The sequence below is a fragment of the Anopheles cruzii genome, chromosome 2 (genome assembly GCF_943734635.1).
Source record: "Anopheles cruzii chromosome 2, idAnoCruzAS_RS32_06, whole genome shotgun sequence".
Classification (NCBI taxonomy): domain Eukaryota; kingdom Metazoa; phylum Arthropoda; class Insecta; order Diptera; family Culicidae; genus Anopheles; species Anopheles cruzii.
In genome coordinates, this window is record NC_069144.1 from 15299912 (window position 1) to 15321727 (window position 21816).

A 21816-nucleotide genomic window follows, 5' to 3' on the forward strand; every position below is an offset into this window, starting at 1 on the left:
AGCACTCGAAATATGTTGGAATTTTCATGGCCACAACATGGAAAAAAAAATGAAGGAAATCCCCGAGTGAGCACACCCAATTGATAAGCCATGAATCGAAACAGATAAAATTTCATGCTTCGTAATTCTATTATGGGTCCCCGGCCACGCACCACAATGGTGCAGAGCAGCAACAACACACTGGTTCGCAATCGCACATAGACCTCAGCTGTGCAGCTTCCACGTAATCCCTTCCGGACGATGCTCGGACGAAGGCGCATTATTTCGGCTGAATGCTTACCAATTTCAAATCAACGCCACACCTCGGTCGATCCTCGTCCCGAAACTCGGCGACGGCGGCGGGATTTCGTAACCCGGAAAAGCGAGCAGCGGCCGGTCGGTCGGTCGGTCGGTCGGTGGTGGTGGCAATTGGAAAATATTGCACTTCTTTTGTGGTACTGATGGCCTCCCGGAAGCTGCTGCTGCTGCTGCCGTCCCTGGCTCCCAGGGCGGGCCTGTGGGATTGCGACCACCACCGGGCACCACCGGGCAGCACCAGGATCCAGGAACCCGGGTGGAAATGTTTCATTTTCGCCCTCGCAACGGCAGAAGATGGGGTTCGCCCACCGCCACCGGGGTTTCCGATGAATTTTCCACCCCAGAAAGTCACAAAATCTCATTGGCGTCGTGCAAACGCCGAATGCGCGACGGAAAAATGAAGTACAAATCGGGCAGCGCGCAAGGATCAGCATTACTAGCTCAATTGCACCGAAATTGGTCCCGGGTACGCTTCGGGTTGCCGGGGTTTTGTGGGCCAGCCCCGTTCACGCTGTCAGTGTTTATGAGAGATGAGCAATTTAAATCGATTATCGGTGGCCAATTTCGGTGGTTGGCCACGGGACGGCCCCCAGTTTTGGCAATTATGTACCGTGCCGAGAGAACAATTGGGGCACAAATTTGCATTAAGTGCAGCGTATCGCGTAACAGTTGGTGATTTCTGTTGGCAATTACTGAGCGATCCTCAGTGTCAATGTTTTCTACACAAACTCGGGTTTTGGTCAATCAATGAATAGTTAATGGTTGGTGCAACACTAACAAGGAATACTAATGTGGCTCAAAACAAACGGAAACCAGTTATTATAGTGGTGTAGGTGCATTATGAATCCGCTTCAACATCCGGCCAAACTGTCAATAAACATCGGATACTTACCATTTGATCATTGTGGCTATTCGCTTTAATCGAGAGACCGACCTGAGGACAACTTTGAGTGTCCTAATACAATGTTTAGAAGCCGTAATGAAGAATATGTCCAAGACCTAGATAGTTATGTTAGTTATGTTAGTTATGGCATAGATTTAGAAGAATAAAGAAAATTTTTCGAATTATAAGCGATTTCCCGATATTTTTGGCCACAGTAGTACAATATCTTTTCGTAAGTTCTTTAATTGTTTTCGCATTCTTTTTCTCCCCAGAACGACACAATGCGCGTCATTTTCATGTACTCGAAGGAGAAGCCCCGAAAGGGATCGCCCACGGCCACCACGTTACCGCAGCCGCTGGTCGCCTTCAAAGGATCCCGGTCGCTGTTTCTCACGCAGCGCTCGAGCCAGGACGAGCTGACGAACTCGCCGGCCATCGACGTGCTGGAGCTGCGCAACGAGGACGTCGAGCTGCCGGAAAGTGACGAGAGCCTGTACTGGTGCAAAATCTTCAAGCTCGACGACTTCGTCCAGAAGCACCACTTGGTCCGGGTAAGTCCCCAAGCTGAGCCGGAGCACATTAAAAACTTTCCCAGACCCGACCCGGATTAAAGAGGGCCTGTTTTGTGGGCCCATAGTGCGATTTTCTTCTCCCCCTCCTACCCCTATCCATTAATGCGTGGTGCGACCCAGAAGGGCGATCGTCGGATGCTGCGGCGATACTACTGCTATTGGTGGCTTTTACGGTTTCGGGAGCCCGAGCTTTCGGGTGAAAAGTTTCGTCGGCCAGCCATTGGCGCGCGGTTCGGACGAAAACTTCGCACCCGGTGGCCCGGAAAAATGGGCCACTATTTCCGGAAACGGCTACCGGCCACCGCCGGTTCAATTTCCGGTCACCATTTCCATTCAATTTAGTTTCGGTCAACCGCGCCTAGCCTAGGTCGGACGGTCAGAACTTTGACGGCGTGCAACAAATGGGAAGGGCACCTCGCATGGCACCGTTTTTGGGACGCACCGGAGAAAAATGTTTTTCATTCACTGCCAAAGCACTTACCGCAGCGCTTTGGCCGCCTTTTCGCTAAATGGCCCGTACTTTCGGATGTTTGAGAGAAACAAAATTAATGTTTCACCATATGGGGGTCCCGCCAAGAGCCGGGACACCGCTCGCGGAAAGTGTGCGCCAGATTATCGGCATCAGCACCACCCCGACGATATATCTTCATCGATCTCCCGCTTGCCGCTCGTCAGATCGCCGTGAGTCGAAGATGTTGTCGGAGCTTCCCTTCGGTTCCATTTAAGCGGAGCACGTTTAGCGTTTTCACTTAATCTCGTCACCGTTCCCGGTTCCGATTTTTCCGGACGGGAGTGATAAATATGACACGTTCGCGTACCGCTGGGCATTTCCCATTTTCCAGTTTTCCGCACGCGGACACGGATGATTGGCTGAAACACTCTCGGTGCTCGGGTCCGCTTTTGGAGGTGATTTGGAGTGGAGTAACACTTTTTTTCGCTTGGTCGGATGAAACGTTCCAACATCTACGAGAAAGAATTGTCCCAAAACCATGCCTTTGGGAACGGGAGCACGAGCTGGGAAAATTTATTTATAATGTGTATAAATTGAAGCGTGAGAGCGTCGGTGTGTGTACTCTTCCAATTTCCGTTATCATTATGTTGATATATATGTGCGGTCCTTTTCGACGTCGTCCTGCTCCGTCGTCTTGCGAAACGATGCAGAACGAGGCGAAAATGAAACGACTCCAACGCCAACGGAAGAAGTAACGCAAGTAAATGGGTACGGCACTACGTATGGCGGTGGCCGCCGCCGCCTTTCTGCTGTAAAGTGTCGGACATTTTTTATGTGTTTCTGGTCGTTCGCCTTCGTGCGCCTTATTTTGTCCACCGATAAGGTCCTGCCAGAGCATACGGAGTGAATGGTGGACGGTGGTGAAAAATGGTTCGCGTCAGCAGAGACGACGACGACGATGGGAGTTGAAATGATCGCGTTCCTTCATTCGGAACGGGCTTCGTCACAGAGATAAGAAAGTTGTAAAAAAATCATTTCCTCCTTGGGCGAGTGGCCGTCAAGAGTGCTCCGAACGGACACGGAATACGGAAACACGAATGACGGCAGCTCCTTACACGGCCACGGGGTGAACGGAATGGATGCATTCGAAACGGGAACCGCAAAATAGAAGCATCCTCGGGAACCGGAAGAAAGGACTCATTTTCTCTCGGCCGTCGTCCGCCGGGGAAATTGATTGGAAAATATTTTTACCCACCATCCGACATCGTGTCCACGTGTCCACGTGTGTCTTTCAAACGAGAATTGGGCCAACAAAAACGGCCCGAACACAGGACACTGATTTTCCGATTAGTCGGAAGCCCGGAACCGGCTGCCGGCGGGAGTGTCGAAGCAATTTCCTGCCTCACGCCACGGTCCGTTGGCGTGCGTGGCGAACGGGGAATGTTTGTGCGGCCATCGGATGCATCGCAAAGGAAAGTGCGTAACCGATTGAAACTTTCATCAAAAACCCCGGACCGGACCGGAACAAATCCGGGGCCTGGTCGGCACGGAACTAATTTCTTCGCTGGAACCAATTTTTAATGGTATCGAAATGACAGTTTGTTGGCGCTGGTGGCGTAATGCGCAGTACGCAATTCCGTGCGCTCGATTGTCGACTGGTTTTAAGCAAATATTTCTTCACCGGCATTCGGCAAACACCGGCCCAGAGATCAAGGCCCAGGGCCCAGGGAAAACCGGGAATGACCGGGTTCGAGTTGCGCCCAGATACGAAAGGAATCGTTCCCTCGGGCGCACTCGCTGCCGGAGCTTTATTGTTTCTGGGAGCAAATATTTGCCTTCACGTTGTAATAATCCCAAAACCAACGACAAATTAAACGTTGCACGAACCAGCCAGCAGGGGTTCGATTGTTGGAAGGACGAAAAAACAAATCCTTGAAACGAATTTGGTAAAAAGCCCGGCCCGGCGATAGACACGGTCGACCCGGTGCATCGGCTCGAGCGCCCCGAAGAAGGACCCGTTTCCGCGGACGTGCGCGCGCGTCCATGTAACACGATCCTCGTGAGCGGAGCCTAGCCGGGACCGGGGACCGGTCGGTTCTCATCAGGCGTTTCCAAATCGAACGCAAATCCACTCAAACAATCGAGCTCAAGAGGCACTCGAACGCTGCAGGGAGCAGCGCGGCCTATAGCTCTCGAGGGGAATTACAACCCATCAAGGAGCGGTGAATAAATGAATTATTCCCGCGCAAGGATGCAAAACGCCGGCAAGGGGACGGGACCCATCTTGGTAGGCGTCTGCGGGAAGAAGAAAGTGAACAAAAAGCGCTCCTTTAGGGGAACGTTTTTCAGGGGGGGACCGGATCCCGCTAAGAGATAGTTGATTGTTGGTTTTCGGTGCGCGCGCGGTGCTGTGCGGTAATATGAGCTATGGATCCGTTGCACGTGATGCCGGGGGACTCTCTATCGCGTGCCGTAAGAATGCGGCCACGACGCCACGTTAATTAGAAATTAAACGAACGTCTCCGATTGCTCGCACAGAGAGACAGAGAGAAAGAGTGCTTGTTGTTTAGGATTCGTTTCGTCGCAATCCATTAATTGAATTTATTTAAGGACGAACGTGGCCGCACAAAACAACAATGCGCGGTTGGGAACATTGTTCGAATGGTGGCCGCAAAAAGGGTACAGAGCCAGGCGCTCCACACACCGAATGACAATGGAGCCGGGCAAGTTGCCTTTATGCACTCCAGCAACGACGGAAGATGGAAGAAACATCAACTCACTTAGCCACCGGCAAACATCTTTATGTCCCACCCGGGACATCGCGCACAGAAAAACGACGCAATCGATAGTTTATCGATCAAATCACGTCACTTCAGTTCTCACTTCATTTGCATTCAAACGCCATTCATGCATCATCGGGCGGCAACAGTCAAATGGTAGCCTTCCAGAATATTCATCAATCACCCCGTTGCCGTTGCAGGAGCATCCGGAACTCCGGGGTGGGACCGATTTTTCGCTCCCAATCCTTCCATGGCCCCGGAATCCGTGTCCTGGAGAGCAACTTCAAATCTTCCCGAGTGTTTGGCTCTCGGGCCGCCGGCTCTTGTCTATCTATCGTGCGCCCGAATCGGCGAATCGAGTTTTTCGACCCACAGGCCACACACTGCCTCAATGCTCAATCACCCTCAATCACCCGGCGGCGGTGGCACCATTGTGTGCTACAAATCTTCCCGTGCTCTATGCAAATGAGCTGACGCCATTACGCTGAGTGAACAACTTCATTCGATCGCAACGCCGCACGCCGATAGCGAGGCTCAGCTAGGCTCGGCTCGGTTCGCATATGTGTGCGAACGATTCCGTTTGCTCGATTTATCAACCCCCTTGGGCCGGGGAAACCCGTTATCCACCGAACGATCTCCGATCTCAAAGGCAAGTCCTTCCTCCGAGCGTACTTTAAAACAAACAGATTTATGACTCCGGCACACCGGGCGCCCAAGGGGGGGGGTGGGGGATGTCGGTTTGGGGAGTACGTGAAATGAGCTCAGCTCCACGGTGCCGAACGCTTCCACGCTGAGTTCCGCTCGTACAAGTCGTTGTTTCCTTACGTCACCAACGTTATCCAATTAACGCCCGCATTTCGATCAATCTTTCCGTTTCTTTCGCTCCTCCATTTTGCAGTACGAACCCGTCTTCGACTCGAGCACGAGCGTGCTGTACCTAAACCACATCATCCTGTACGAGTGCCAGGGCCTGTCCAAGGAGCTGGAGCAGCTGTCCCGCCAGCGCGGCCAACCGTGCTTCCGGCTGCAGCCGATGCACTGCAACACGGTCGTGGCTAATTGGGCCCGTGGATCCGACGTAAGTAGCGCCCGGCACGGCACGGCACGGCCGGGCACGGGCTTTGAGGTTTTTCATTAGCCACCGGAAGCCATCGTCGAGCGACCATCACCGACGGTTGGGACGACGGCGGCCGGAAAAGAAAAGTCAGACGAGAGCGCTGGTGGCGCAAGTCACGCTGCCGTTGGTCGGTGACTGTGAGGTGACAAAAGTCACTCTCAGTTTCCGCCCACGCTAATTAACTGACGGTTACGGTGGCGCTGTTTTGCTGTGTAGATATTGTTTCTGGGAGCAAATATTTGCCTTCACGTTGTAATAATCCCAAAACCAACGACAAATTAAACGTTGCACGAACCAGCCAGCAGGGGTTCGATTGTTGGAAGGACGAAAAAAACAAATCCTTGAAACGAATTTGGTAAAAAGCCCGGCACGGCATCATAGACATGGTCGACCCGGTGCATCGGCTCGAGCGCCCCGAAGAAGGACCCGTTTCCGCGGACGTGCGCGCGCGTCCATGTAACACGATCCTCGTGAGCGGAGCCTAGCCGGGACCGGGGACCGGTCGGTTCTCATCAGGCGTTTCCAAATCGAACGCAAATCCACTCAAACAATCGAGCTCAAGAGGCACTCGAGCGCTGCAGGGAGCAGCGCGGCCTATAGCTCTCGAGGGGAATTACAACCCATCAAGGAGCGGTGAATAAATGAATTATTCCCGCGCAAGGATGCAAAACGCCGGCAAGGGGACGGGACCCATCTTGGTCGAGACACTGCGTGCGTCTGCGGGAAGAAGAAAGTGAACAAAAAGCGCTCCTTTAGGGTGACGGTTTTTCAGGGGGTGGCCGGATCTTGGTAAGAGATAGTTGATTGTTGGTTTTCGGTGCGCGCGCGGTGCTGTGCGGTAATATGAGCTATGGATCCGTTGCACGTGATGCCGGGGGACTCTCTATCGCGTGCCGTAAGAATGCGGCCACGACGCCACGTTAATTAGAAATTAAACGAACGTCTCCGATTGCTCGCACAGAGAGACAGAGAGAAAGAGTGCTTGTTGTTTAGGATTCGTTTCGTCGCAATCCATTAATTGAATTTATTTAAGGACGAACGTGGCCGCACAAAACAACAATGCGCGGTTGGGAACATTGTTCGAATGGTGGCCGCAAAAAGGGTACAGAGCCAGGCGCTCCACACACCGAATGACAATGGAGCCGGGCAAGTTGCCTTTATGCACTCCAGCAACGACGGAAGATGGAAGAAACATCAACTCACTTAGCCACCGGCAAACATCTTTATGTCCCACCCGGGACATCGCGCACAGAAAAACGACGCAATCGATAGTTTATCGATCAAATCACGTCACTTCAGTTCTCACTTCATTTGCATTCAAACGCCATTCATGCATCATCGGGCGGCAACAGTCAAATGGTAGCCTTCCAGAATATTCATCAATCACCCCGTTGCCGTTGCAGGAGCATCCGGAACTCCGGGGTGGGACCGATTTTTCGCTCCCAATCCTTCCATGGCCCCGGAATCCGTGTCCTGGAGAGCAACTTCAAATCTTCCCGAGTGTTTGGCTCTCGGGCCGCCGGCTCTTGTCTATCTATCGTGCGCCCGAATCGGCGAATCGAGTTTTTCGACCCACAGGCCACACACTGCCTCAATGCTCAATCACCCTCAATCACCCGGCGGCGGTGGCACCATTGTGTGCTACAAATCTTCCCGTGCTCTATGCAAATGAGCTGACGCCATTACGCTGAGTGAACAACTTCATTCGATCGCAACGCCGCACGCCGATAGCGAGGCTCAGCTAGGCTCGGCTCGGTTCGCATATGTGTGCGAACGATTCCGTTTGCTCGATTTATCAACCCCCTTGGGCCGGGGAAACCCGTTATCCACCGAACGATCTCCGATCTCAAAGGCAAGTCCTTCCTCCGAGCGTACTTTAAAACAAACAGATTTATGACTCCGGCACACCGGGCGCCCAAGGGGGGGGGTGGGGGATGTCGGTTTGGGGAGTACGTGAAATGAGCTCAGCTCCACGGTGCCGAACGCTTCCACGCTGAGTTCCGCTCGTACAAGTCGTTGTTTCCTTACGTCACCAACGTTATCCAATTAACGCCCGCATTTCGATCAATCTTTCCGTTTCTTTCGCTCCTCCATTTTGCAGTACGAACCCGTCTTCGACTCGAGCACGAGCGTGCTGTACCTAAACCACATCATCCTGTACGAGTGCCAGGGCCTGTCCAAGGAGCTGGAGCAGCTGTCCCGCCAGCGCGGCCAACCGTGCTTCCGGCTGCAGCCGATGCACTGCAACACGGTCGTGGCTAATTGGGCCCGTGGATCCGACGTAAGTAGCGCCCGGCACGGCACGGCACGGCCGGGCACGGGCTTTGAGGTTTTTCATTAGCCACCGGAAGCCATCGTCGAGCGACCATCACCGACGGTTGGGACGACGGCGGCCGGAAAAGAAAAGTCAGACGAGAGCGCTGGTGGCGCAAGTCACGCTGCCGTTGGTCGGTGACTGTGAGGTGACAAAAGTCACTCTCAGTTTCCGCCCACGCTAATTAACTGACGGTTACGGTGGCGCTGTTTTGCTGTGTAGAACCGACGAACCCGTTCCTTCGACTTCGCAGCTTCTCTCGCGCGCCGTTTTCCCACCGGCTTTGGTTCGGAAAAACGCAGCCCACGCCGCGACCCACAACGACTTCCATTCTGTTCTCTTTGTTCCGTTGATTGTGTGTGTGTGTGCGCGCCCGGTGTTATCCACCTCGCTGATTGCAAAAAGACCAATTGGCGTCCCGGAACAACAAGACAATTGGCAACAGCGCGCAAAAAACGGCATAAAGAAAGTTGAAAATGAAAGGCAAAACAGCGCAATAAGGGTAGCGGGGCCACGGACCAACCATGGGAGGAGGCACGGCCTGCCAACTGATGCAGCAAAACATGAAAGAGAACATTCGCACAGGTTTTGCACAGGAGATTGAATAATGTCGCCAAGGGAGACACGACGACGACGGTGAGTTCTTTCTTTCGTCGGCCGACGTGGCGCGTTTTCGTGGCGATTAAGGAGCCTATTTATCGCACCGAGCGGATCCTCGGATTGCGTGCTCGGGAACCCCCCTCTTTTCGGGTGTTCCAAAACTTGGTAGGTGGCCCCAAATTTAGGTCACAAAAATAAATTCGCATTCGCCACTCGGCAGCATGTTTTAGGTTGGGCGATGTTTTAGAAATGTACCAACACATGTACCCCATCCGGGGCCCCCGGGGGCCAGGGCATGATAAAAACTCCACCAGCAGCAGAGCAGCATAAGCTACATGGCAGAGCGTGGCCCACCCCAAAACTGGCGCCCGCGACATGGTGAAATAGTTGGGGCCACGCAGCAAAAAGCTGCGTTTTTCGCCTTTATTTTTGTTTTTTTTGTCCAACGCCAGGATAACATGTTACCGCTCTCCGACACGGTTGCGTCAGAACAATGGCCAGATAATTGTGAACGAACAACAAAAACTACGCGGCAGTGAACTAAAAACATCAACGAACCGGTTGGCGTGGTGGTTGGCTTTTGTCGTTGGACCAAACAACAACAGATGAGCGAGAATTTGGAACAAAATGCATGTTACAGGCCGTTACGTTACACATCGATCCGTGACTCAAACAAGTTTTAATTTTTGCAGTACGAAAAACTTCCATCCAATAATTGGAAGAGAGTCGGCGAAAATGAATCCCGAATGCTTTCACTTCGACCTAATTCAAGGACCCCGATAAGAGGGCGATCTCCGCCATACCAAATGGAAAAGTGAGAGTCACAACCTACGCTGTGCCCGGGAGTCCGGCCTAACCGGCGATCCCAGAGCACCCGGAAAAGATCGGGGAAAAACAATCGACAATTTACTGATTGACAATTTGTGCCGCTTATTGGCAGGCGGCAGAATGATGAGCTTTTGTTTCTTCTTCCTGTGGGTGCCCTTCTGGCAAGGATTTCGCCGCACGACAGACCGGCTGACGGTGACACTCAGATCTTGCTGGTGACGACGATCGAGCCGGCACAATTGCCCGACCCGGCACCCCGACCGGCGGCCCCAGACACAGAATAAATTAAATTACACGATAGAATAAATTTGCCAATTGCCAATTCAATTTGAATGCGATGGAATGTAATGAATTTCGCGATCTCGTCGTCGTCGTCGGTGTCCTCGTCGTTCGACGTCGTCGTCATCGTGTTCCGTTTCCTTTCCCGTTTTTTTGTCCTTTTCTTGCTGTGCTCGCCACAAGCAGTTTGCCAAAAGGTGATCCGGTTCCTGGTGCCCGTTTCCGGTAACCCTTCTTCGTCATAGGTGCGAGTGCGAGTTGCACTTTTTGGGAACCGCTTAGTCACGTTCGGGAGTTAGTCTTGGCTCTCCTTCGCGGTAATTTATCGTCCCGTTCGGCGAACTGTGTGACGTCGAAAAACGCGCACTGTAACGGTGACCCCCTGACAGCCCTTTCGGAAGGTGCAGCAAGCAGGAGCCCCGGTGTATGATTCATCGACCGAGTCACATACGAAGGAGGTGAGCGAATGGCGTGACTTTAACGACTCGCTGACGTCAACAGTGCACACGATCGAAGCCCTGGTTATTACCCCCGCCCCGCGGTTCAGGGCTTTTACGAGCCTGGAATTGACACTTGCGATAGTGGGTCCTGGCGGGACACCGGGACGCCCCATGCTCCGTTATCCTGTGCGCTGAGCTGAAACGGTGGAATGGCTTGTTCGGCGTCGACGTCAATAAAACGTCTTTAGCGCCGTGGTGTGCTTAAATTAGGGAGCAATACTGAAATAATGGGCCGCCGCGTGTGACGTGATGGCGTCGTTGGGAGCTCAAAAATGGCGCCTTTCTTCCCCGGTGGGGGCTTCAACGCTAGTAACGTGTCTCGCCCGAACTATCATTCGCAGGGCTTTACGTTCCCGGACGAGGCGGGCTACCCGCTCGAGTCGCACCAGGCCACGTACTACATGCTGGAGACGCACTACAACTATCCGGACTACACGTACGACTTCTCGCCGTTCTATCGCAAGAATCTCAGCAAGCAGCAGCAGAACATGAACATCAATTCACGCGACGATTCCCGGGAACCGGCACCGCCGACCGGGGCGGACAGTGCTCCCGGGGACGGCGAAGGCGACGGCGAAGACAGCGACGACGGTATCATGATGGAGCAACAGATGGTTGACAATTCGGGACTGAAGCTGTTCTACACGCGCAAGCTGCGCCCGTACGATGCCGGTGTCCTGTCGGTCGGGCTGGACCCAAACTGGCGGCACATCATTCCGCCGCGCCAGGAGAAGGTCGTCTCCGAAGGTCACTGCGTGGGAAGCTGCACCCAGCGGGCGATTCCGCGCGACGGCATCAACATCTTCGCGGTCATGAGCCGAACGCACCTGATCGGACGGCAGGTTAAGCTGCGGCAGGTGAGTGTCCCCGTTGGGCGCGTCTTAGCATTCGAATTAATTGAACTCACGCCTCACTAAGATCCGTGGACACACCGAGCTGCAGCCGATCATGCACGACAACAACATTGACCCCAGCTACCAGGACTACCGGCGGTTGGTCGACCCGGCGCAGGTCCTGCCCGGCGACAGCCTCGTGGCGGAGTGTATCTATGACAGCTCGTCCCGCAAATCCATCACACTCGGTAAGTGAACCGTGTCGGCTGTCACACTTCACTCCGTTTTCGGACCCGTTTTTCGGGCCGGACCGGCGTCTCAGACACATACCATGGTCGAAGATGGACGAAAGGAGCGACAAATCGGTCCAGAACATCGGTCGAGTGGCCGGGGTCGGCTTCGGAGTTAGAAAGTATGTGTGCTGTGGCCAGCTAACGTCTGGGTTTCGACTCTTACAGGTGGCATGACGACCCGGGAGGAAATATGTCTCATTCTGACACTGTACTACCCTCGTCAGCGGGAACTGACGTCCTGCCATTCGCTGCCGAGTCTGCCGACGGTCCTGCACTCGCTGGGCATCGAGGAGTTGGCTTCGTAAGTATATTATCCCTTCGAGCCCACCGACATCTCTATTTTAAGGCGGATGCCGGTTCTTTGTGTGGCTTCGATGGCAATGTTTCGCTAAAAGTTCGCCTAAGTTTTTAAATTACATTTCTTCGGATTCAGTAAACTTTTGGTGCCAAATTCACACGGACATGGATTTTCCCTCGAAAATGGTCTTGAACTGAGATGCGCTTCACGTGCTTGATATTAATAAGAAATTTTCTTGTCAATGGAACACTGAGGAGGGCCATCCTTTTCCATTGCGATGAAGACAAAGATCAATTCGATATCGTCTTCAAGGCAATCGAAATATTGATATTCAGTCTGCCCTGGGTTCGAATTGCGCAAGCACGTACGGAGCATGATAATCCTGAGCCGTTCAACCCTCGCTGGCGGGTTATTGTTGCCCTCGGTTTAATTGGTATCAATTGGATACTTGTTCGGGCCCGTGCAAACCGTCAGCGTCGTAGAAAATCGCCAGCGTTGGGTGCGTAAAATGTTTTCACAATTTGCGCATGATAATTTTCGATCATCTCCGGCAGGGTCGATAATCATAAATGGGTTCGAACCAACGTTTGAGTTGGGTCAAGCCGGGCCAGACGTGCGTAGAATCGCGTTCCGTGGTCTGAAAAAAAAGTACGATAGATAAAAAAAAGCCCCGGACCAGGCCACATTGAGGTATCCTGCAACCGGACGAGAAGCCTAATAAAAGGTATCGGAGGCTACAAACTGGTTACAGGATCCCATTAACACGTCGGGTAAATACCGAAAATGGACGCCAAAGTGGTGGGCGCGTTGTTCGTTTTTTTTTTGCGGTTTCTCCGGTCCACTTCCGGCCGCCCGCACCCATTTCCGGGGCGGCCACAAAACAATCGACCACAACACGGCGCCTCCCGGCGCTGGGCGTCGGAAAATACTGTGGACGATAAAAGGAGAATTCTTTTCACGCGCCCGGCACGGACGGCTCTAACTCCGCCGGGACCCCGCCGACTTGCCGCCAGGGATGTGGTTGAGTCGGGGCCTCACCAGGCCCCGGTGGGACTTTGGGGCCCATTTTTTTAGCTTTTCCGCCTCATTATTGGTCCGAGCGATTGGAAGCCGACTGTCCGCGACAGGGACCGTTCGCCTTTATTTCCTCCTGGTTTTTTTTTCGCTTTGAATTCCTTTCGCTCCAAAGGCACAAAAGGCTACGCGGGTCAGCCGCGGGCCTTGGGTTCTGCTCGGTATTTACTGAGTGTCCTTCCGAACGGTCGCATCGACTCGGTTTTCATTTCCGGCGCAGCGTTCCGGCGGCGAACCTTTCGCAATTCATTTTCCGTTTCTTTTTCTACTTCGGTTCGGTGGTAAAGAAGAGATGCTGCTGCTCGATGAGTCCACCTGCGACAACGTCTTTGGCGTCGAAACCTTTCATCGACACATCGTCTTTTCCGACGACGACCGGCAAGAAAATACGTCATTCTCGAGGGCCACTAGAATGCGCGCCGGTTGCATCCTGGTTGGCGTTGGTTGAGGATCGTTTGAAATTTTTACAGGAACATAACTCAAACGAATGGTGAATAGTGAAGGAATCCACGCCGTGCGCCATGCGATGGCCGCTCGGCCGCTTTGTTTCAATGTTTGTTTATTTTTTTGTGAAACATCTCCGCCACTAGCCGTGACGGGCAGCCCTTCCTGAGAGCGTCCGGGTGAAATGTGGAAAAATCTGATTAAATTTTAATGAGAACCTACTACTGCCACCGCCGGTGAGGTGCCGTTTTCGACCAAAAAGACACCGAACGCTCCACGGCACTGGTTTTGTTGGTTCCTTTTGCGCACACCGGAAAATCATCTTCTGACGTCGATCGCGCAAAAGGACCTCCTCCCGCGCAGAGGGTCTCCCATTCTTTATCGCTGCGACATTTGTCACTGCGAAAAGGAAGCTAAAAAAAGCAGTAGTATGAAGAGATAATGTGGCGCACGGTACGGGACCCCGGAAACGGATCGAAAATAGAAATAAAAAACCGTCGAAAATGTATCACTCACAACCCGCACACAATTGGGCGGGAAAGGGAACAAAACGAGTGGCAAATAATTCTGAAACATTCACAAAAATAACTCTGACGAACCGCGTCCCCGGAGTCCTCCCGCTCATTCTGCAGGGGAACGAGAGTTTGTGGAACTTATCTTGTTTATAGTTTTGCGGTCCTGTCAACCGCACAAAACGGCACCGGGAGCCATTGCTCTGCGGCTGCTGCAGTCCTCAGGTTGCATTGTCAGTTGGTGCGCTACGAAATGAGCCATGAACGTCATTAAATTTGATGAAAAAGAACACTTACCCCGCCCGGGCATCCATCGTCGACTGCGGAGAGTGATAAAAGAAGCATAATGCTGTTTTTATGCTCACGCCAGCGTCACGCTCGTAGAGGGACTTTTTTGCTAAATGTCGCTTTAATAGCGCTGCGTCGCTGATGGAAAATCGTTTCGGTTGAAGAGGGTCTTCGGCTATCGAGAAAAATAATGGCACCGACTGCGGTATGCGAACGAATTAATTCAATTTTCGGCGGTTGTTTATTTGCAGCCCACCAACCCGTTATTACTGTCAAACGTACGATTTTATGCTCATGTGACGGATCATCGGCTCATAATCAGGCAACCGTTCCGTTGTGTCTGCTCATGATTGATCTAGTAATCCGGGGCGCGTTTCTTTTTCGGTTGAGTAGTGTCAAAGTGTCAGTGTCGAATATCTACTTTTGGAATCGCTCTTTTAAGATGCTGAATGCTAATTTCTAAGGTTTTCAGAGCAAAATTAAAAATTCAAACATTTCAAAGATTGATAGCGTAGTGTTTTTTGAAATTTCAAATAAAGGGTTAGAAACGCGCGAAGACGAATTCCCAAGACATCATTCTGTTTCTCGGTTTGTGAAAAGGCTTGAAGAACGTGAAACCATTATAAACATGAGCTGAAGAGGTAAAAATTACAAGGATGTTGGCCAGACCAGATTCAACAAAAGTGGGACAACCAAATTATCAACGGTTGTGAAAAAGAATGTCGTGTTCATCGTATTAAAGCTACAGTGGACGTACGAAATTATCTCGAGTTGATAAAAGTGGACATTTTGCACCATCCACCAAACATATTGAACGAAATCTACAATCCGGCATAGTCTATGGTATGATGGAGGTAAATCTGGCCTTGTTTTCCTAAAAGGATCCATACCTGAGTCCGGAGAGGACCGGAAACAAATTAGTATTGTATCATCGGTTTGCTTTGAAACCTACATTATTCTGAGAAAAGGTGCTCTGCACTGATGAATTGTTGATTAGACTCAATTACGTTTATAAACATTTTATTTTTTTCCAACACAGACGTGCTGAATTGAACATTGAGAAGCAAAATACAAAAGCATTATGGATGCACTTATTCAATTGATGAACCTTGCAGTATCTGAGAATACCTTGCGTAATTCTACAGCATTGACTCAATCAAGCGTACCAATCTGGTCATCAACAATACCTGTACTGAAAAGACCGCATGACGAAACCGCACTGTTTCATTCCACCAAGTGGTTCCTTTTTCATCGAATTTATCGCTTTCGGTGTCCGGTTGCTGGGTGGAGACCGAAATCAATTACACTGCGTTAATTGGCGCACGCCGATGAAGCAATCATGAACGTGCATCGGCATCCTGTTCTCAGTCCTGTACGGAATGCACCACGAAAGGGCCCAGGATAAAACTCTTCATTCCGTGGAGCTTCAAGATGCCCGCCAGCACGAAGACAATGGTGCCGCCGTCTTATCCAACGGCTCCCGGACACGCGAAACGATGGTAAAGCAATTAGAGCAGCCCAGGTCCAAGGTAGAAGCGCCATTTATGGGTCGGCCAGAGAAAACTATGTTCCAGCGGCCATGGACACGGACGGTGCTGTTAACGACCGTCCACTCCACCGGTCCGGATAAACCGCAGTCCGGTTACCACAGGACCGAGCCGGTGGACATCCGCGGGGCTTTTTCCACCCAGTTTTCATCATTTTCCGGACCGGCGAAACCTGCCGGCAAGAAGAAATTCATAGAAAAATATTTATCTTTGTTCGCGCGCCCGCTCCTGGCTTGGAAAGCTCCTTGTACCGAGGACATTAGAGACAAAAAAAGGTGCACAGCATCGTAATGATAGTTTCGCTGGCACACCGGGCCACCATTGTTGTTACCACCTCCGCCCCACCCGGGTCCGGGTTGTTGTGTTGTTTTTGGTTAAAAGTTGTTTGGTCCGCACAAAACCTCCCCCGGGCAGGGCGATGCACTAATAAAAACATTAAACATGACCCCAGCGCGCGCGCGCCCCGGGGCGGAATGCTGGGGTTTGTGTCTTGTTAGTGGCGGGGCGAACGGCTAAACGAGCTAAGCCACAGCCAGGCCCGAAGGGGATCGAAACACAAGCGCACGGATGGACGCATGGAAAAAAAACCCTGCGAAGGATGCATGAGAAAAGGGCAATCCGGTGGTGCGGTGTGTGTGTGGTGCGGGGCGGCCACAGTGTGCTCGAAATAATTTGCACCTGAGAACTTTCGCTTGTGTTTCGCATTATTTATCACTGCTTGCCCCGAGCGCCAGGAGCCCTCCGAAGCCCTCGAAGGAGCGTTCCCGACCATTCCCCCGGGGGAGGGAATGGCAATGGTAATGATAGTTCCTCCCGAAGGAGCGTGAGGTGTCGAAACGGTCCCAGCTGATGCTCGGGTCCGGGCATTCGTTAAGGGAGTGCGCCAGGATTTGCACCCCAAAAACGGGAAATCCCTTCGGATAAGGGGCCCGCAAAGCCGGTCGCACTCGGTCGTTGGGGTAATAGAGTTTTCCCTGCCCCGTCGGATTAGCGTCCTTGTGCCCGCAATCAATAACGGCCTCGCGGGAAACAATGGGAAGGAAAAACTGTGTGGCCCCGGTGAAAATCCGAAGCGCCCCCCACCCCATCGCCCGGGATAATGTGGGTTCTGTGTAAGATCCAATTTTCTTGGGAATTGGACCTGGCAGGTGGCGAAGTGTGGCCTACAAGGTGACAAGACCGCACCGGGCATGCTTCGTGGCGCTCTGCGGCAGGGTGGCTGTGTGTGTTGATTTAGCGTGCCCCGCGACCCCCGGGCTAATGCCATTGTTCGTAAAAAAAAAGTCGTGCCGCTGTCGGTGAACTTTCCGCAGTCCTGGCCCGGCCCGCGGAGTGTGATTTTAATTATTACATTTCGAGACCCGGGGCTCCCTCGAGTGAGTGAGTTACATGTTGCGACGTACGATGAAAAGTTCAATCCTTGCGGGCGATAACTCTTTGCCGTGGCTTACAGGTCGAGCTCACCTTCCCAGGAGCATGCCAGGAGACGCCCAGGCCCGGACAAAGTTTCGCGATGAGTTAATGAGTGAGTTTCATTCACCTTTCGGGGCGAGGGCGAGGACGAGTTTTCCCTCATCCTCGCCCGCACACCGATCCAGGGCGCTCAGAAATCACTCCACGGGCACGGGTTGCGGTGGCTGGCACCCTGGCTCCTCCAGTGAAAGTGAAGGCGTAGAAAAAGAAGAAGCCGATGAAAAAAGGGCCGCGCCAGGAGCAGCAGCCGCGTAAATCTCATTTCGAAAAGTGCGCCAAAGTGGGTAATGAATTACTTTTTCTGCTCCGTCCCACGGAGCGGAGCGCCCGGTGCGTAACTTTCGATCCGCGCTAATCCGCGCACTGCACTCAGCGGCGAGGGCGGTGGAATTTGGCTCCCTTGCTCCCGGCCCGCGACAGCGGCGGCGGCTGGTGAAGAATTGGGGTTTCTTCGAAATGGAAAACTCTATTTGCAACGTGCGCCCCCGACGCCAGCTCCCGCCCCGCTCCGTGTTTGATCTTCGGGTGGCCCCGGCCCCGTCCCGAATGTAATAAATTACTTTCGAAATAATATATATAATAATATATATATTTTGCCATCGCCATTTGTGGAAAGTGTGGCACGCCGAACAACAACAATCCGTCGACATACCCCGGCCAGCGAGCAGCTGCGGTGCGGTGCAAGGTGGCGCAAGATGGTCGGAATGTTACACCGCCACAAAAAAAGGTGGCCCCGAAACCCGGTTCCCCTATTAGTCCCGGTGAGTCCTGCCTGCGGGACGGTGGCCCTTTAAAATAGCGACGAAGGAGTAGCGTAGCGCTGGCGATGAGATGAACGGTCAGCGCCAGACCTCGAGGCAGCTCTCGTTTTCACTTTACCCCACCGATCCGGTAGGGCCGACTTCCGGTCCGGTCGGTCTGCCCGGGCCCCCCGAAAAAGGTTCAAAACCATTAACCACTTAAATTTATTGCTGGAAAACATAATTCTCGAGAATCGTTTACGGCGCGAAATAAATTAAGCAACGGCGCGTCGGCCGCGTCGCCCACCCGCCGTGGAATCATTTTTCTTCTCCGTCCCCACCGCCCGCGAAAAGAACTCCCGGGGAAGCCCCGGGATCTGCAAGGCGAAGCCGAAATGTCGAAGGAAGTGGATTTCCGACGCCGGTCGGAAGGATTCGGATTCACGCTCGCGAAGGTTGTTTATTTCCGGTGAAAAGCGCGCTCATATGCGGGCGCGTCGGTGGTGACGTTTTGGCCATTAATCTCTTGGCCCGGTCCCGGTCCATCTCGGCACGGAACCGGTGCCTCCGTTCGGCTAATAATTGCCAATCCGGGCCGGGCACGAAAAGGACAAACTCTCGGAATGCCACTTGGTGCGCGGCGCGGGTTCATTTGTTTGCGACTCTCAATTTGAAGCGCTGATTGACGTTGAAGTATGGCCTAGGTATTGTGAGAGCGTTTCATGATCGCACTTCAAGAGGTCCTGTTGGGACCTGGGCGCTAGTTAGTGGAAACTCGTAGCTGAGTTGTTGTAACCTTGTATTTTATTGAGTAAATGAAGGGATCTCTATTCTCCAACTCTCGACTGCCTCGTGGTTTTGCATGAGTGACTGTCAAAACCACCACTGTAACGGTTGAACGGTCATATAAAACGACTCCTACGTCAAGCTACGAAGGGGACTATTTTTCTTGGCCTCAGGACATCCAACCGCAACATTCAAAAATATTAACCAACATGTCGCAACCGATCCAACGCTCAGTGACACCCAAAACCACCGGCCTCCCGGAATGGGCTTTTGGGCGTTTTTCACATTAACCAGCCCCAAATCGAAAGCCACCGTCGACCATCGGTGGTCCATTAGCGCCTCGGAAAGGGTCACTCTCTGGCAGACCGATCCCACCACAAACTGCGCTGACGCTGACCACCACCGCGCCACGGTCGGCGTAATTGACGACGGTCAACGAGGCACATCCCGAGCCTGGGGCCCACATTTTGACCACCACCCGCCCCGTCGCGAAACTGTGGCGTACACAATGTCCTGGCAATGCTTATGTACTATTTACATTTTGTTTTGTTTCTCCTTTTCTCACCTCTTTCTTTGCAGCGGCACCAACCCGGTCGTGATAGCATCACCGTCGGAGCTGGCCGGCATGACGCTCGAACGGCGCCTGACGTCGTACGATTGGGAGAATCAGTTCGAAAGCTTCCAGGACGCCACCCGACGGGGCTCGTTTAAGCCACTCTGCTGGACACCGACCAACACGATGCTACCGGTGAGGCTAACCCGCAAACATTTCGTACCTTGCCGACCCCTTTGCAGCCCAACACGTGCGTGTGTTGGGGTGGAATGTGTTAAAAAGGTCCCGGTCTCGGGATGCCGAATAGGAATTTTCGGCCGGACCGGACCGGAGACACATTCCGCACTCGACGCAGCCCTGTTTTCCCGCTCGTTTCCCGCTCCGCAAAACAAACTGACCAACTGAGACCACTGATTCAGGACGCTACGTGTGCTGCTAGCCAGGACTGCACATGACAGGCTTTCGAAGGGGTTTCTTACATCTCTCGTCCGACATCTCCAGGGGACCAGGGTTACGTGGCGTTGTAAAACTATTGGCTCTCAATGGGTAATGCGCCTGGCGGGGAAATAAAACTTTTAAATAATCCTTCCGGAGCCGAAATGATAATGATAACGTACAATTCCCAGGCGCAGCATTGCTGCGATGTTTCGGGTTTCGGGGCTTCTCGGTTCCTTCCTCGGATTAGCTAGGGCCGTGTGCCACGGCTTCGGATGGCAGGCGGCCTATCAGGCGGAAAGGGGGTTATCAACACGTGTGTGTGTAGGATTTCCGGCGAGCCCTTTACCAGGGCGCTGGGCCCTTTTTTCTTTTCGTTGGTTTCCGGTGTCTCTCCAGCCAACAACTTCAGACTGCGCGACGGAGGACTTTTTGGTTCGGAATGCCACCAAAAAGAAAGCGGTGAAATTGAAGGCAAATCCTTACGAGTCTCTGGGGGGGGGCGGCCACTGTACTAGGGGCATTGATGATGGCCCGAAGGCCTAGAGTAGAGGATTTAGAGTGAAATAAACGGCTTAAGCGAACGGCGCCTGATTCGTGGAGACAGTTTGCTGTCGGTGCTGCCAATTCTATTACCCCGTTGCGCTAATGCTGCCTCTTTTTTGTGAAGGACCTCTTTTTGGTTGCATAAAGTTGCGACCATCCAACCGTCCTTTCCGGCCACTTCTCGCTGGGGTGCGAATTTCACGCGTGAAAAGTGTCACCTCTAAAGTAGCAATCGAGGTCGCGGTTCGTAGCGCGCGACGATCGCGTCGGTTGGCAGAGGTAGTCACCAGGGCCACCCGAAGGAGAAGAAGAAAAAGTTCTTGAAAGAACGCCGAACATCAAAGACGGAACTCCTTCCCGAGATTGGCTTCGGTGGATCGGTGGATGCGTGGAATGCGCGGAAACTGCAGCATCGCTTTGCGTGTGTACGCAAACATGAATGCACTCGCGTGTCGCGCGTACTTCAGATTGTATGTTAAGCGCTAATGAGAGCCAAACGTCCGCGAACAGAGCGAGAGAGAGAGAGAGGGGCGTAAAAGCCAGCGCCACCAAGAACACACAAAAACACGGAACAAGAATGCCAATACAGAATACAATGACATCAAAGCTGTAGAATTATCCCCGGGGCGATGTTGCAACCACCCACCGCCACCCGTTTTTGGTGACCAAATAACCAACGATGCGATACAGTTATGCGTTATGTTGCACCTGACCCACCGGCGCCGGAGTTTCCCGTGTAACTGCCGTGACTGTGCTGCATTCCTTTTGTCGAAAAGAGCGCCCGGCTTCTAGCCCGGTGTCTGGTGGTTCTTTCCCACTCGCTCTCAAAAAGGATATCTTTTTCCACCTTCAAGATGGCCGCCGACTGGCAAACATCAAAGGGTTTTTTCGGCTGGTGGAACTGGCGAAAAAATTGCCCCTTTTGTGGGGCCCAGCTACTCGGCGTTTCTGCTTCGGCGTTCGCGGCAGCGGATTGAAGTGCCGTTTGAGTCCTTTGTTTTAAGCGCCACCCAGCACCGAGCGCCAACAGTCTCGGAGCGTGTCTTTGGCACGTTCTGCCAAACGCACTCGCCGGGCATATGTATTTACGTTACATGCTAATACTGGAACACTCGGTTTGAGGCCATTTTCGATTGTTGATGCCAGTCTTCTGGCCATCCAAAAGTCACATAGCTTTGAAAAATCGGCCATTAAATGCTGTTTTTCTGCAGAGGCTACACCGAATGTCTTTTAAACAACGATATTTATTTTTTCTAATATAAAATGCAGCCATATCCCAGCCAGTTAGTAACATAGTAGTTTGAAAGGTACGGTCTTCCTCTTTCAAACGCATCCAATTTGTAGGCCGATCCGATGGCAGATTAAAAAGTTAT

General features: G+C 52.6%; 1 protein-coding gene across 1 annotated transcript in view; it reads left to right on the top strand.

The window, feature by feature from the left end:
* LOC128278514 (MOXD1 homolog 2-like) overlaps positions 1-21816 on the top strand; it is a 40270-nt gene that overhangs the window by 14885 nt on the left and 3569 nt on the right. The window contains exons 3-8 of the mRNA XM_053017244.1: positions 1453-1731; positions 5882-6061; positions 10963-11478; positions 11540-11702; positions 11913-12048; positions 19489-19657. Of these exons, the coding sequence (XP_052873204.1) occupies positions 1453-1731; positions 5882-6061; positions 10963-11478; positions 11540-11702; positions 11913-12048; positions 19489-19657 (1443 nt within the window). The remainder of the gene's footprint in view (positions 1-1452; positions 1732-5881; positions 6062-10962; positions 11479-11539; positions 11703-11912; positions 12049-19488; positions 19658-21816) is intronic.